General features: G+C 62.5%; 3 protein-coding genes across 4 annotated transcripts; all 3 read right to left on the bottom strand.

Moving 5' to 3' along the window:
- Positions 1-269: 269 nt before the first annotated feature.
- On the bottom strand, positions 270-4327 carry MOGAT3 (monoacylglycerol O-acyltransferase 3). The gene is made up of 7 exons (XM_080830578.1): positions 4019-4327; positions 3676-3783; positions 3516-3586; positions 3043-3247; positions 2552-2726; positions 632-834; positions 270-536 (listed from the first exon to the last, which is right to left on the bottom strand). The coding sequence occupies exons 1-7, from the start codon at positions 4089-4091 to the stop codon at positions 382-384; spliced, it is 990 nt and encodes a 329-aa protein (XP_080686704.1). The 5' UTR covers positions 4092-4327; the 3' UTR covers positions 270-381.
- A 367-nt stretch (positions 4328-4694) lies between these two features.
- On the bottom strand, positions 4695-6056 carry LOC308359382 (putative diacylglycerol O-acyltransferase 2-like protein DGAT2L7P; the record flags this gene model as incomplete). The annotated part of the gene is made up of 3 exons (XM_080830416.1): positions 4695-5308; positions 5515-5597; positions 5986-6056. 3 exons carry the CDS (start codon positions 6054-6056, stop codon positions 4695-4697), a joined length of 768 nt encoding a protein of 255 aa, XP_080686542.1.
- Positions 6057-7761: 1705 nt separating this feature from the next.
- PLOD3 (procollagen-lysine,2-oxoglutarate 5-dioxygenase 3) lies at positions 7762-15265 on the bottom strand. 2 transcript variants are annotated; one of them, XM_080830529.1, is made up of 19 exons: positions 14768-15265; positions 14317-14408; positions 14026-14162; positions 13748-13911; positions 13469-13581; positions 13272-13335; positions 12834-12931; positions 12488-12589; positions 12228-12353; positions 11915-12036; positions 11210-11314; positions 10966-11091; positions 10568-10709; positions 10369-10482; positions 10087-10155; positions 9563-9667; positions 8940-9086; positions 8572-8697; positions 7762-8216 (listed from the first exon to the last, which is right to left on the bottom strand). In XM_080830529.1, the coding sequence occupies exons 1-19, from the start codon at positions 14886-14888 to the stop codon at positions 8061-8063; spliced, it is 2229 nt and encodes a 742-aa protein (XP_080686655.1). In that variant the 5' UTR covers positions 14889-15265; the 3' UTR covers positions 7762-8060. The 2 variants fall into 2 exon arrangements, with proteins under 2 accessions (XP_080686655.1, XP_080686656.1); XM_080830530.1 differs by lacking the exons at positions 7762-8216; positions 8572-8697; positions 8940-9086 and adding an exon at positions 9279-9431 and having other exon boundaries at positions 14768-15028.
- Positions 15266-15420: the final 155 nt, after the last annotated feature.

Raw genomic sequence — 15420 nt, 5'->3', positions numbered from 1 at the left:
TCCAGCTCACCCCGCAAAGCCGACCCCTCCCTAGAGCCGCCCTCCAGCTCTCAGGGAAGCAGATGCCTTCATTCCCAGAGGGAGAAAGGGCTCCGCAAAGGAAAGAGACGTAGGCAAGGTTGTGCAGCCGAATTAAGGCTTGCTGGGAGGAGAATTCAGGGTTCCGATCCCCGCAGTCCTGGAGAATGAAGGCGGGTCATCCCCGGACCTGCTCAACCCCCAGAGCCGGAGGGCGAGCTCCGTAGGCATCCGAGTCTACAACATCATGGTGGGAGAGAAGGAGCATTTATTGGAGCAGTACAGAGAGGCAGTAGGTAGAGCTCTCAGTGCCCTGGGCTGAGGGGCTCAGGGCTTGGGGGGAGAGTGGGGGGACAGCAAGGGCTAGATGAAGGTGAGGTGAGTAGAAGCTGGGACCCCGCAGCTTTCCTTGTGGTCCTCAAAGAGTTGCTCCAGAGCCTCCATAAAAAGCATGTGATAATGGTCCACTTCCTCCTTGGTGGGGTCCAGGCGCCGGGGCACTGGGATGGGGCGGCCCACTGCAGGGAGAGGGGAGACAGAGTTTCGGGGGTGGGGGAGGTCCTGCTGCCCACGCAGCTGGCAGCAGTTTTCTTGCCCGGAGATGGGTACTCACCCACAGTGGTGATGGGCCTGGCGAAGGGGAGCAGGCCCCAGGATTTGGCCGAGAAGAGCCCCCGGCCCCAGAAGATGCAAGGAGAAAAGCCCATGATCTTCTTAAAGGTGACCTGACACAGATGCTGCCAGGAATTTGTGGCAAAAGCCTTAAATTTGAAGATGTCATTCTCCCCAAAGGTGTACACAGGTACCAGGGAGGCCCTGGGAGGGGACAGAGAGAGAGAAAGAGAGAGAGAAGGATGGTCAGGCCAGCGGCTTTCGGAGGGAACCACCAGCCCCTCCCCACACCTCTGGATTCCACTGGCCAAGGCCATTTCAAGCAAATGACAAAGATCTGGAGAGAAGGGACTCATGGTTCTTGAGAAATGAGTGTGTACTGGGCCTTCATATGTTGATCCTTGAACAACATGGGGTAAGGGGCACTGACCCCCACCCCCAAAATCCCCATATAACTTAATACTCCCCCCAAACTTAACCCCTAATAGCATGTCCAATAACATAAATAGTCAATTAACAAATATTTTGTGTATGTACTATATACTGTATTCTGATAATAAAGAAAGCTGGGGGGCCCCTGGGTGGCTTCGTCAGTGAAGCGTCTGCCTTGGGCTCGGGTCATGATCCTGGGGTCCTGGGATCGAGCCCCATGTCAGGCTCTGCACTCAGCAGGGAGTCCGCTTAAGATTCTCTCTCCCTCTGCCCTTCCCCCAGCTCATGCTCTTACTCCCCCCACTTCAAATAAATACAACCTTAAAAAAAATCATCAGGGACGGCCAGGGGGGCTCAGTTGGCTGAGCGGCTAACTCTTTTTGGCTTAGGTCATGATCTCGGGGTCTTGGAACTGAAACCCAAGTTGGATTCTGCCGTCAGGGTGGTATCTGTTTGAGGGTCTCTGCCTCTCCCTCTGCTCCCCTCCCTCGCGCATCTCTCTCTCTCAAACAAATGAGTCAAATCTCTAAAAAAAGAAAATCATCAGGAAGAGAAAATACATTTACGGTACTATATTGTAAAAAAAAAAAAATCCATGTATAAGGGACTGGTGCTGTTCAAACCCATGTTGTTCAAGGGTCAACTGTATACATTTTGTCCTCGAGCCTTTGCAACTACAGTATCCTAGCACAGTAGCGTTAGTCCTATCTCACAGGCAGAGAAACATGTCCAGGGTCTTGCCTTTTTTTTTTTTTAAAGATTTTATTTATTTATTTGTCAGAGAGAGAGAGAGAGAGAGAGAGTGAGCACAGGCAGACAGAGTGGCAGAGGGAGAAGCAGGCGCCCTGCGGAGCAAGGAGCCCGATGTGGGACTCGATCCCAGGACGCTGGGATCATGACCTGAGCCGAAGGCAGCCACTTAACCAACTGAGCCACCCAGGCGTCCCCAGGGTCTTGCCTTTGAGGTAGTGTCAGAAAGGGCTTTGAACTCTGGATTTTGGAGCACAAGGTCCTACTACTTATGCTATGATCCTGCCTCTCTCTCTCTTTTTTTTAAAAGATTTTATTTATTTATTTGAGAGAGAGAAAACGAGAGCCAGCGAGCACAGGAGGGGGAGGGTCAGAGGGAGAAGCAGACCCCCCCCACCCCCGCCAAGCAGGGAGCCCAATGCGGGACTCAATCCCAGGACTCCAGGACCACGACCCGAGCCAAAGGCAGTCACGCAACCAACCGAGCCACCCACGCTCCCCCTGATCCTGCCTCCTTTGGAGAGGACAGAAGCCTGGCAGAAGTGGGCATGGTGCTTGGCACAGAGAAAGTGCCCAAGTGTCGATGTGTGCCAGAGGGCACAGAGTGGGCTCTGGGGACACAGAGGCCCAACTACAGGGACCAGGATGGGTGGGGACAAAAGAGTGTGGACCCCCAGACACAATGCCAAGTTCTGACCTCCAGCAGCAGCCCCGGGCTGGGCGCCCGTACCCCACTCACCCGTGCCTCAGTGCCAGGCGCACAAAGCCTTTGCGATTGCGGAGAATGACGCAGTGCTTCCCTGGGATGGCATACAGGGACTCCTGGGCACCCCCAACCATAATGATGACAGCCTGCCCGCGCTGGGGCTGTGACAGGATAAAGTCCAGGCTCTGCTGGCTCACAGGACGCAGTCCTGCGCGGGAGAGGAGGTGGGGAGCCGTCACCACCCCCTCCCAGGCTGCCTGGCCCCTCAGCCGCCCTTTAGTGAGCCCCACACCCCATTCCCTCCAAACCTGCCACCCCCGTGTGACCTAGAGTGCCTTTCCCTGCAAGGATGAGGGACATTTGCTCTGGAGCTCTTCACTGATGCCTGCTGTGACGCAGGCCAATGTTCAGGCCGGGTCCCTGCACTGGGTGCGTGGGAGGCAGTCGAGATGGGGGCGGGGGTGGGGGTGGGAGTGGGGGTTGGGAGGGAATGGCTGCCTCCTCCTGCTCAGCTCCAGGCTCACCATAGGACATGAGGTAGTCACGATAGACTGGGAGGTGGAAGAGGACGGCCAGCCCTGCCACTGCGGTCTGAATCCCGGGGAACTTCTTGGAGAAGCTGTTGACCTCGGTGCAGAAATTGCAGAAAGCTCCCGTGCACATGATCCCATGTGGGTGGGCACTCAGCACATAGTTGCAGTCGGGGGGCAACTCCGCGGTTTTCACCAGCTTCGGGTCGGGGGTGGTGGTGAGGCAGGATGCAGGGAAACAGGCATGGAAGGTGGGACACCAGCTGAAAAGAGCTGCCCTTCACCCTACCCGACTTCAGAGTTCAAGGTCCTCGAATGGGGTGGGCAGCACAGAGAGCCTGCTGTGCAACGCCACTCTGCACCACCCACCCCGTCTGAGGTTAGGGAGCCCAGGGTGCGCAGGCAGGGTTGAGTAAGTGTGGGGGGTTGGGGAGAGGGAGGAGGAGGAAGAGTGGATGACCTGGTACCTTGATAGGGTAATAATCCCTGGCATGTCTCCACATGCCACAGTTCCTTATGCACTCAAAGCGCCTTCCACCTTGGGGCAGAGAGATGCGTGGGAGGAGTCCCTGGAAGGGCCCCCCGCCACCGTCTCTGCTTCCTGGGTACAGGTCCTGCAGCGTTTACCTTTTTTAGGCGTGTCCCAATCCAGGAAGAGCCACACCAGGTACAGAACAGAGACCGACCAGAAGGACGTGAAAAGTAGGGAAAACATGAGAAGCAAGAAGAAAGGGCCTGGGGGAAAGATGAGAGAGATGAGTGCATTAGCTTTTGAAGAATCATTCCATGCCACCTGCTCTCTCCCTCCCCCAGCCCCCCTCACAAATGGCAGATGTGCCTCCAGCCATGGCCCTGACCTCTGGCCAGCTCCTTCTCCCTTTGCCCTCCGGTGCACCAGCAAGTGGAGCCCCAGGCTTTCTCCCTGAAGTCCCTCCTCCCCTTGGGGACCCCAGGGCACCCGGCCTCTCACCCATGAAGAGGAAAGTGAGCACGTATTGGTAGGCGCCCACTACTTCTAGCCACTGTTTCTGCACGGACTTCATGGTGGGGCCACGGGACCGTCTGTGGAGATGCCTGTCGCAGTCGCTGCCCTCTGCCAGCGAGGGCTTCAGGGCCCGGAGCACAAACGAGGAAGGTTTGGGCGCCGCAGGAAGGCTTTCTTGCCGGAGGGACCAAACCCTCGGGGCCTCCCGGTGCTGCGGGTCTGTTGCGTGTGTGTGGAGAGGGAGATCTCTGGATCCGGAGTGCAAGATGCCTCCAGAATGATCTTTGAACTGCCAGTGTTAGTGGGTTTGGGCTGGCCCCTGGCCGCTGGGCGGAGCTGGGAGGTTGCAGGGAATGCATGGGCGGTTCCGGGACTGATGTGGGGAGGAGGCTCCGAAGAAGCCAGAAAGCCCATCCACCGGGTCCCAGCCGCCGGCCCGGGCAAGAAGCCCGGCTGAGACTGTGGGATCTCCAGGGCGGCCGGGCAGGCCCCCGCTGCGCGCCCTGGACCCGGGGGGCAGGTCTCCTGGAGGGTCAAGATCACCCGGAGGCACGGCCGCGCACAAACACGCACACACCGCAGCTCTGTTCCCACGTTTAATTTCCCTCCCCGCCCGCAGCCGCGGCGGGCACCGCGAGGGTCGAGGGTTGGGGTGGCGCGCCTAGCTGAGGAGGGGGTGCGGGTGGGCCGCGATGCCGGAGCGCGCCTCGTGCGCTTCGAGCCTCTGCGGGAGCCTCTCCACGTCGAGCGCGTGCAGCGCGTCGCCCTGCGCCCGGCTGGGCCGCGCGCTTCGCTGCACCGGGATCCTCCCCCCACCCCCGGCGGGCAGAACGGGACGCCCGAGGGGCGGCGGTTGGGATCCCCAGCCGGTGCCCTTCCTGCCCAGCCGTTCAGGCCCTGGGCGGTTGCCAAAGGGGGCAAGGCCGGCGCGGCCAAGGCGTGGCCAGCAGCCAGGGACCTTCACCGCCCGGCGCCTCCGGCGCGCTCCGCAGCCACGAGCCCGGAGGGTTCGGGAACTGCTGGAAGAGCTCGTCGTCCCCGAAAGAGAGGACAGGCACCGGGCCTGCCCGCGAGGGTAGCCCGCGAGGGTCCCACCGGGCCACTGCGGCACCCTCACCGGTGTTCCAGGGCCAATTCGACAAAGGCCTTCTGATTCCGGATCCGCAAATCGGCTCGCCGGGTTTTGCCTCCGGCGCTTCCAGGGGCCCTCCGCGGCGAGGACCGTCACCTGGCCGCCCCCAGGCTGGGACAACAGATAGGCTGCGCCGGCCTTGTCTTAGGACTCCAAACCTGGGGAAGGGGACAGGGGCCCGGATGCCTGGGTCTTTGAGAAAAGAGGGAGGAGGGCACCGTGGAGGTAGAGAGGGGACCAGGAGCTCCCACCCCGCACCCCAGAGAGGTGGGGGGGGTGACACAGCAGGGACTGGGGGAATCTCCTCACTTCTCATCACTACACGGGAAGAGGGGGAGGCGGAACCCACGAGGCAGCATGAGGAGGTGTGGCGAGAGGCCGGGGAAGAGGCTGGAGAAGCCGGTGGCCTCCCTGCGGATGTTGCTGAAGGCCCTGGTAAAGGACGGGGCCCCGTGGGAGTGGAAGCCAAAGAGAAAGTTGGGAGAGGTATCAGTTCTGGGGTTTTAACCAGCTGGGGCCCCCACTCTGGCCAGAAGATTAGACTCTGGGGGCAGGGGTGATAACCAGAGAAGAGTCTATTCCAAAGCCGGGGGGGGGGGGGCGTCTCCCCCTCCCCCCCCAGCACACCATTCCTGGATGGCCTCACTGACACAGGGAAGTAATCTCAGAAATGTCTCCAGATGGCCCAGCTATGGCCCCAGGGAGAGGGGTGGCCTTCTGCCCATGGTGTGTCCCTGTCTCTGTAGAGCCAGACCAGGTAGAGGGCAGCTAGGATCCGGGCTCGGCTTAGAAGAGCAAGGGGCGACACGGCCAGGCACACCCGGGCTGGAGGATGGAGTGGGGGTTACTCAGGACCCAGTAACCCGCCTCTGCCCCCGCATCCCTGTCCATGGCTTCAGGCCCTCCTGCCCCAGCGAATTCCTTCCCATTCCTTCAGCGGGCTCCGGAGAGCCCTGTCCTGCTTCCCTCCCGGTAATAGGGAAGCAGAGTGCCAGGTGCTGAGCCTCACTGAGCCCCAAGAAGGAGAAGACCCCTTGAAGGACGGCAACTAGTCAAGGAGCCCAGCGGAGGTGGCTGGAGGGGGCCGGCATACTGTGGAGGGACATCCCATCTGGGCCACTGTGGGTTCTTTTTTTTGGGGGGGGGGGTTCTTAAGTACACTCTTTGTGGTCCAACACACTAGCCCTGACCCTTGGCCCTGGTTCGGCTCCTGTGTGCACCCCTGTTTGCTGGCCTGAACCTTGCACCCTAGTGAACCCCAGCAAGAAAGGGTTAACCACTACTGAGCTCACAGGGTTGTGACCAATAGGACCAAACAGAAATGCCCAGGGGTGTGGCCAGGAGCCTGAGAGCGAGGGTATGTGGACAGGACTTCGGGCCTCTGCAGGGGGCCTTTGAGGAGCCTGCTGGCAGAGGTCTGGGAATGTGGGGTGTCACAAGAGTGATGACATGACTCCCCACATGACTGAGAGCATCTAGACACCCCTTTAGTTGCCCCAGTCCAGCCTCTAAGGACTCTGTGGGAGACATTCCAGAAAGAAGGGCTTTTTGGGAAAGGCCAGCCCAAAAGAGTACAGCCTCCAAGTGGGCGGGGACCAGTCCTCACATGGCCAGGATCCTCCCCAACACTGGCCAGGGCTTTGGAACCGATGCCCTCTCGGTGCCCTCTCCGGGTGGGGAAATGTCACTTTTTAAGGCAGGTATGACACAAACCCCATGAGGTGCCTCTGTCCCACTGTCTCCTGGCATAAAATACTTTCCCACTTTCCCTCCTTTGTGGCGATTTTCTGGCTAAGGTCTCCCCCTAGCTGTGAGCCACAAGAAGACAGATGTTGTTCTCATCGACCCTAACCCTGTGGCAGGTGCCCAGCGGGCGAGGGGTACTCAGTAAATGACTGGTGGGTCGTAGGACACAGGACGAGCCAGGCACTGTTCAAACTGGCACACCCTTTCTGTCCTGTCCCCTGCTTCGCTCTCAGACGGGTTGCCCCCCCTCCCCGGCCCAGCCCGGAGGTATTTTCTCCTGTCCCTGCTCAACCCACCTCCATCCACAGGGAGACCGGGGGGAGACGCGCTAAAAAGCCTGGCCAGAGAGATGATCAGTCTGCACGGCAGGGGGACGGGCCCCACCCGTCAGGAAGGCCGGTTTCACTGGGGAGGTTTTCCTGGGAGTCCAGCCAATAGGAAGGAAGGGCTGGGTGGCAGGTAAGGTGTTCGAGGCTAGAAATGCCCAAGGACCCGCAAATATTCGGTTTTCAAAAGGCGGTCCGCAGGGCTTCTCCAGGGGTTTTGCTCGCTTGGCGAGGGCTGGATGGGCGCCCCCCAGAGGCTGGAAGACATAAGCTCTCAGGAGGTCTCGCCTCTTTTGAAGGCTACTTCCCGTCCCCCTCTTCCAGGAAGCGTTCTTGGGATGACCTTCCAAGGTTTCCCTTTTCCTGATCTTTCCTACCTAAAAGCTGGGGTCCCACAAGCCTCCTGTGCTTCTGCCTCCTTTTCCTCTGTGTTCTTTTTCTTTGGAGTAACTCCAGGTCTCCCCTCTGCTCTGGGGACAGGAGGGATTCGGGGTCAGTGGCGACGGGAGAGACGGACACGGACTCAAGAGTTACAAATCCTCCTTTATTGGGAGGGAGGCTGAGAAACAATAATTTATTGTATGGGGAGCCCCCAGAAGCCTTCTCCCCATGAACCTTTCGGGACTGTGGGGTGGGGCAAGGGGGCTCCCAGGAGCTTCCTGAGAGGGCTGTGTGTTGGGGGGGGGGAGGCGACACATTCAGTCCCAGGCACACCGAGCATCCACTCAGGAAGGGAGGCGCCAGACAGACCCCCACTCCAAGGCTGTGGGGGGGCGCGCGGGAAGGCACAATGGTAGGGAGAGTCTGGCAGAGTGGTTGAATGTCAGGGGTCGACAAAAGACACCATGATGTAGCGGGTGCCCCGAGTCGTGGGCAGCCCCTCGTGGTAGTGGGTGAGGCGGCCGGGGTGCAGGAGCCCCCAGCCCTTCCGCGGGGACGAGACTATGCAGTCATAACGCAAGAAGCGACAGCCACCTCCCTGCAAGAGGACGGGGGGTCGGAGGCGGACAGTGAGCAGACAGGGCGCTGGGGGGCAGGCCGCAGTGGGGGTGGGGGTGAGAGGTGGGGGTGAGAGGCAGGCACGGGGGCTTGGAGGGTTGGCACACAAGGGAGGCACAGGAGGGGCAGGCACACAGCCCGGAAGAGGCCCAGGAGATGGCACCTGCGAAGGACTGGACATGGGAAGAGGGCAGGCCGTGGGCAGGGTGGGTGATGGAAGGGGGTGTGGGGGTCATCGGGGGTGGGGGGCAGGCAGCAAGGTCCCTGGGGCTCACGTGAGCGCGTGCACGTGTGTGGAAGGGCCCTGCTGGTGTCCTGACACGGAAGGGGCTCACCTCATAATCCAGGCCCTTGTGGTTGAGGGCCACGTTGAGGGTGAAGGTGGACGAGTCGTGATGGGGCCGCAGAGAAGGCTGCTCGTCTGGCCGGTAGCGGACCACGAAGTTCATCACTGCCCGGGTCTGTGGGGACACGAGAGAAGACACCGGAAGGATGGCCGCGAGGTCCTGAGGGCCTTCCGAGAAGGGTGGTGGGGGAGGGCCCTAGGGGTCTCACTGCTAACTCCCCTGGGCGGCCCTCCTGTAGGATCCCTTTCCACGGGGCTCCGGGCGCTACCGGGGCTGAAGGGGCGCCGTGCGCAGCCTTCCAGCAAGGACCGGGCCATGGGAGGGTGGACGTGGGGTTGGCAGGGGCAGTGGCCCACCTTGGTGTGGTAGCCTGGGAACAGGCTCTCTGTCATGGGTCCCACGTACGTCCTCAGCAGCTGTAGCCACTGGTCCTCATAGCCCACCTGCTTCATGTGGATGTCCACGGTGGGCACGTTCTCATAGCCTCCGGCCAGCCTTGAGTCCTGCGGGCGGCGGGCACTGAGCCCCGACAGGGCCACGCCAGCCTCCCCCCTCCTCTCGCTCTTAGCCCCGAAAGCTTGCGTGACCTGGGTCTGGGAGCCTCGACCGTTTAGCCTGACCACCCCTACCGGCCCTGAAGATGTCACCTCTTCCGTGAAGCCCCTCGGTACCCCCACATCCGGGCCAAGGGCCCCTCCTGTGACTCCCGCAGTGTCTGGGCTGCCCGTCACAGCCTTCAGGAGCTGGGACTGCGATGGATGCTAGAAGCTGAAGTGCACGAGGGCAGGATGCGACCAGCGTGGGCTCAACGTGTCACACCCCCTAGGTCAGTGGCCGGCGTCTGGGACCTGCCAGCCCCGGGTAAGGAGTTCCTGAACGAATGCATGCACACAGGCACGCACTTGTGCCCCCTGTGGGTCCCCCCACCTCCCCTCCCCTCCCCCGGGCACCCCCCCTCCCCTGCCCGGGCCCCTCTCACCTCATGCCGGCCTCCTGACCACTGGCCGTAGTGCTCCATTTCCTCCACCAGCTCGTCGCACATCTGGTCGGACAGCAGCGGGAACCAGTACACGTCTGGGCACGGCTGAGGATGGGCAGGGGAAGAACAACCTGTGGGACGCTTGCAGACCTCTCGGGAGGAGACAGGCAACCAGCCCGGAGGGGGGGCGAAAGCCACAGCAGAAAGGGAAGCCAGGAGTTGGGAGAGGCTGGGGGAACGGGGATCTGAGCGCAGGGAACCCGGTGCAGAGGGCAGGAGCATGCCAGGGCCCCAGGTGGGCCTTCTTTACAAAACTGTCATTTCACCCATAACACCAATAGGCCCAACGGACAAGAGAGAATCGCTCCGATGAGTGGCAGGGTGGGGAGCCGAAGGCCTATCTGCTTGGCCTTTGCCTCTGTCTGCCCGAGGGCAGTCAGTTTGGGAACCACTCATCCATGCAGCGCAGCGGACTCAGGGGGCGGTGGCCACCCGGGCAGCCGGGGGTCCTGCACGGGGCTCACCTGCTCCACAAGCCCCTCCCCTTCGAGGGCCCGGCTGTAGTTCTCATGAATGTACTGTTCCTTCCAGTCCTGCGGGAGAAGGGGGTGGGGTGCGCACCTTGACATGTGCCCTCCTCACCGCCCCCCCACCTTTCCCACCGAGGGAGCCCCAGGGCCACGACCGCGACGGCCTCTCCCCAGGCAGGAGCAGGACCTGGGAGGGAGCGTGTGCGTGCACCATGCCTGCGCCCTCCTGTAGCCAAGGGCACGTCCCGCTCTCTGAGCAAGACGGCTGGCACTCACCAGGGGGTTGTCGAAGATCTGCCAGAGGTCAGGGTGCAGATGGTCGGTGTCGTACCGGGACGTGGCCAGGAGGCGGCCGAATTCGTGCTGATTGCTGAGGTGGAGGAAGATGCCCTGGAGTGGGGCAGGGGGAGGGTGTGAGGAGACACAGGTGGCTTCTTGCCAGCACCCCGCCTTCGGGCACCCTTCGGGCACTCACCTTGTCCCGCAGGCTCTTACAGAAGGCCATGTCGGGGTCAGTGTCGCTGCCCGAGAACACCTCCCTCTGGGGCACCTCTGTCCTCAGGGTCTCACCACGGATCACATATGCCTGGGATATATAGGGCACATTCCACACGCCCCTGGAGGCACCCACACGGGGGTCAGTGAGGTGGGGGACCCTTCCCCAAGGCTGCCCAGGTCAATCCCAGAGCCCCTTCCCTTGGGGCACCCCACTCTCTGAGCTGCAGGGTCCACCGGCTTCCCAGTCACACCTCAGGCCGGCTGGCCCGTGAGCCCGGCCCCAAAGCTGGGGCCCTTTGCGACGGGTGGGGCCTTGGGGGAGTGCGCAGGGGTGTGTGGGCCCGGATGGACGTGAGGGGCCGTGGCAGGACTCACACTCGCTTCCGCTGTACCAGCTCTACGTAGTCCTCCGAGCGTGCATAGTACTCGTCGGGGCTCAGGGCTCCCCAGAAGTTGGACCACAGCTTCCCGTGACGGGACAGCATGGGCGCTATCACCTTCCTGCGGACAGGCGGAGCGGAGGGCCGGGCACAGGTGAGCCCCGGGTCCCAGGAAGGAGGGGGGACAGGGACTCCCCGGGGACTATCTGGGGACCCTCTGGCCGAGCTGGGCGAGCGACCTGTTTTCTTCGATGAGGATGCGCAGGGTCTGCTGGTTGGTGAGGACGGCGTCGGCATCCAGGCTGAAGTAGAATTCGCACTCCGGGTCCTGCCGACAAGTGTCCCTGGAGGGGACAGATCGGTGAGCAGAGGGGTAAAACGGGAGCAGGTGGGGGCGGAGGGGCTGTGTGGGGGGTGGGAGAAACACCCCACTACCCGCTGAGGAGAAGAAGAAAATGGGTAGAAGCACCAGCAAGGGGCGCCTGGGTGGCTCAGTGGGTTAAAGCCTCTGCCTTCAGCTCAGGTCATGATCCCAGGGTTCTGGGATCGAGTCCCGCATCAGGCTCTCTGCTTGGCAGGGAGCCTGCTTCCTCCTCTCTCTCTGCCTGCCTCTCTGCCTACTTGTGATCTCTGTCTGTCAAATAAATAAATAAAATTAAAAAAAAAAAAGAAGCACCAGCAAGAGGAGAGGAGGAAGGCTATGGGGGGGCCTTCGGCTCCCCGCCCTGCCGCTCATTAGAGCGATTCTCTCTTGTCTCTTGGGCCTATTGGTATAGGGGGGTGGTGTGCTTGCTTCCCCAGGACCCTGAGGTTCTCCTGGCTGCGAGGGCGCCCCGTGAAGGCTGAGCACGGGCTGCACCGCGTGTGGACGGGGAAGGGCGGCTGCGGTGGCTGGCAGACTCCCCTTGGCTCTCACCCGTGCTCCCCGCCCAGTGCTCACTCACATGGCCATGTCCCTGGCCTCGCCTGGCGTCAGGGCCTCCTCTGGCCCCACCAGCTTCACAGCTGAGAAGTGGTCCTGGAGCTGGGGCCAGGAGTCTGCGATGTGGGGCTCATGGTACACCTCCTGGAGAAGGGGGGGGTAGAGAGAGCAGAGAAGATGGGGTCTGAGGGACAGGAGGGGGAAGGTGGTGAGCCGAAAGGGTGTAGGAAGGAGTCTGGGTGGGCATGGGGGGTGGGCGGCAGTTCCAGACCGGGCAGGGGCAAAGCCCCTTGGGAGGGCGCACTAGGGAGAGGCCGCCTGCCGCGGTGTCTCACGTTGTTATGCAGGAAGAGGGTGATCCTGTCGGGGGGGTAGTCCAGGAGCAGCAGCCGCTGCAGGAAGCGGGGCAGGAACGGGGTAGGTTGTTCCACAAACACAGCCAGAAGCACCCGGGGGGGAGGCTGGAAGGCACAAGATGGTGCTCAGAGGAAAGCCCGGGCCCCCACACCGGTGTGTCCTGCATCACCCTGGCAGTCCCCAGGAGCTCCGGCCCGGGCCCCGGCCCTCAGCACACTCTCCCTGCACCCCTCCTCACCTGCCCCCCCGGGAGTGTCCTCCGGTCCCGGCCGCAGAACCCACAGCCTCCCTGGGGGGTCCAGCCGTTAGGGACATAGTTTCCCAGGTAATTCAGCTGGAGCTGTTGGGAGAGGCAGTGAGAGGAGGAAGCAAAGGGGTCCAGCAGCAGAGCTGAGGACGGTCAGGGGGACGGACAGGGGACAGGGCAGGGAGGGGAGAGATGGGCACTCAGAACCTCTCCCAGTACCTCTGCCCCTGGGGCTGGGGAGGACTGGCTGCTTGGAAGGAGTGGAGATACGCAGGGGTGGGGGCTAGGTCTGACTGGGGCAGGGGTGGGGGGCTGAGGGTATGAGCCACTAGAGCACCTTAGTGGGACCGTTCCCATGGACCACGACGGGAAGCGTGTCATAGGCCACATTCCGGATACGCACGCGGTTCCGATCAAACTTTAAAACCACCTCATCTGGGGAGGAAAAGCCCAGCTTTATACTCTTTTCCTCTCAAAGCTGACAAGCAACAGATGCTTCTAAATATGGAGGGGGGCGGGGAGCCCAGCTGCTCTAGAGAGACGATGAAGTTTTGTGGCTCCAGGGGCGTGGGGGGAGCAGCCACTGTCTCTCTCCCGAGGGTACTGACCAGACTCCGGCCACCCTGGGGAGCTGCACCCTCCTCTCCGGGTGACCCGGGAAAGTCACCTTCACAAAGGCATTTTCCTCCCCTGTAACGGATGGTAACCCTAGGTCCTCCCTTCATAGGACTGTTGTATTAAATAAAATTACAGAAGTGGAGCCCTTTCTCCTCACCTAAAGCCCCATTGAGGTTCTGAAAGATCCGGGATTTATGATCCAGATTGAGGCCGAGTTTCTCCTGGATGGGTTGAAATGGGGTGGGCCATCATTACGCACTCTTTCTAGAGCCTCCCTAAAGCCCTAGCCCCCTCATCTCCCCTTCAGGCTGCGCCCAGAGCCGCAGGTGGCCGCCCTCCACCATCCCTCCCTACCCTGAGCCCCGGGTCCAGGTAGAGTCGAGTATAGAACAGCTGGTCGTCGTCGTCGTCCTTGTACTTCCACTGGCGGACGACTTGGTGGATGGTGGGGGCAAAGCCAATGAATCCTGCAGGGGTGGGCGGGCGCTGACCCCAAGACTCTCAAGAGTCCCAGGGACCCATCCCCACTCCCTCTCTAGTCCTCGGGCCCCTGGAATGCTCCAGGCCCCATCACCGCCCCCCTTGCTCCATGCCCTAGTGCCCCACCCCCAGGCCTTGGGCACTGCCACTCACCACCAGAGTTGAGGAAGCGCTTCCCCGTGCCCACCTCAGGGTACTGCTCTGCCAGCCCCCACTCGGGCCAGCAGAAGCCCTCCGCGGAGAAGAGCAGGCGGCTGCCCGTCTGGACAAACTTCTTCAGCAGCTCCGAGGGGCTGCCAGCCAGAATCACGTCGTAGCTGGGTGAGGAAGGCTGGGCGTGAGCAGGGCAGCCACGGGAACCTCGCGCTCCTTACCCCCTCCTCCTGCCCGCCCCCGCCCCCCCCCCGCCTCCCCGCCAGCGGCCCCTTTACCTGTCCACAAACATGATGACCATGTCCTCCCGGTCTGCGTATTTCTCCATCTCCTTCTTGAGCCACCTGACCTTCTGTCCTCCACCAACCGTTCGGGCCACATCACCCCCTCGCCACTCCTCTCCCAGGCCCAGGGTCTGTGGGGGGTGGGTGGGGGGAGACCCGCCAAGCCAGGGAGGGGCTCAGTCGGCCAGAGGAGCCCTCCTGACCAGGCTCACCGCGGGGCCCCAAGCATCCAGCCCTCAGCCCACTCCTCCCCTCCTAGGGACCAGCAGGCTTTCCTCTCCTCACCCGCACTGTGTAGTTGAAGAACTCCGCGGACCGCAGGAAACGCCGGTATCCTTCCGTCTCGGCTGTGGCCACCGTGATCACCAGCAGCTTCTCTGTCATCAGCCGGGAATTGGCGCTCGGGACCCACTCACCCAGCTCACCGCAGACCCCCTTGCCCTCCCTCCGACGCTGCTCCTGTCCTTCTGTATTTTTCCGATTCCCTCGTAAACTCTTCCCAACCAGGGGAACTTTGGCCCCAGTGGAGAGCTGGATGGGAGCAACACCCAGGAATTCGGGGTCAGTTCACATGCGAGGCTGGAAATCCTAGCCCAGAGTGGGCAGTGGGCGAGGGTCCGCGTGATTCACCCTGTGCAGGGCGCGCGGCGTGGGAGCGGCCTTGACCCCTTCCCCGGCGCCGCGGGCAGGCACGCAAACCCGGCACCCGCTCGGCTCGGCGCTCCGGGGTTCTCACCTGGGTTGACCGGGTCGCTGCCCCGCGGACGGTCGGAGGCCGAGGTTGCAGGAGGCGGCGGCAGCAGCAGCAGGAGCAGGAGCCCCGGCAGGAGCCGGAGTCCCGGGCCGGAGGAGGCCATGGCGAGGGAGCGGACGGAGACCGCACGCAGGCTCGCAGGGCGCTGGGGCTGTGCGCCCGGATCCCAGCTCCGGGGAGGGGCTCTGGGAAGAGGGACCGGGACTGCCGTGCGGCCAGCCGCGAGGAGGAGCAGGGCTGGGGCGCCGCCCTGGAAAAAAGGCGTAGCCCGAGGCTACTGAAAACTCGAGAAGCCGGCGCCGCGGACAAGGGGAGGATTGTACCCGGGCGTGAGCGCGCGGGTTGCGCGGAGCCGGCGGAGGGGGCGCCCGGCCGCGGAGCGGGGGAGGGGCGGGGGCTCGGGCCGGCGGTCCGGAGCCGAGGACTGCGCTGAGAGCCAGGCCGGCCCAGTGCCTCCCGACACACGAGGAAACTGAAACCCGGAGAGGGGAAGTGACCCCCTGCAGGTCGGGCGGGATGCGGAGGCGGGTCTTCGCCGCAGCCCTGCCCGGAGCCGCGGGGCGGAAGGCTGGGAGAGCACGGCGGTGGGGGCGCGCGGAGCTTGGACGAGCGGAGGAGCCGGCGGCAAGGAGGGA

This window comes from Martes martes, assembly GCF_963455335.1.
Source record: "Martes martes genome assembly, chromosome: 18".
NCBI classification, from domain to species: Eukaryota; Metazoa; Chordata; class Mammalia; order Carnivora; family Mustelidae; genus Martes; species Martes martes.
The sequence above is the reverse complement of the archived record's forward strand: the minus strand, read 5'-3'. Positions and strand labels throughout refer to the sequence as shown.

What these genes read in the sequence shown, in the direction of transcription:
- MOGAT3 (XM_080830578.1), bottom strand. Translation starts at nt 4,091, where the DNA reads ATGAAGTCCGTGCAGAAACAGTGGCTAGAAGTAGTGGGCGCCTACCAA. An exon ending in GGGATTATTACCCTATCAAG is followed by an intron (nt 3,248 to 3,515) that starts GTACCAGGTCAT and finishes CCCGACCCGAAG; the next exon opens with CTGGTGAAAACCGCGGAGTT. An exon ending in CAGGCCCATCACCACTGTGG is followed by an intron (nt 537 to 631) that starts GTGAGTACCCAT and finishes CTCTCCCTGCAG; the next exon opens with TGGGCCGCCCCATCCCAGTG.
- PLOD3 (XM_080830529.1), bottom strand. Translation starts at nt 14,888, where the DNA reads ATGGCCTCCTCCGGCCCGGGACTCCGGCTCCTGCCGGGGCTCCTGCTC. An exon ending in GAACCTCAATGGGGCTTTAG is followed by an intron (nt 12,932 to 13,271) that starts GTGAGGAGAAAG and finishes TTTCCTCCCCAG; the next exon opens with ATGAGGTGGTTTTAAAGTTT. An exon ending in GTAAGAGCCTGCGGGACAAG is followed by an intron (nt 10,483 to 10,567) that starts GTGAGTGCCCGA and finishes GCCCCACTCCAG; the next exon opens with GGCATCTTCCTCCACCTCAG.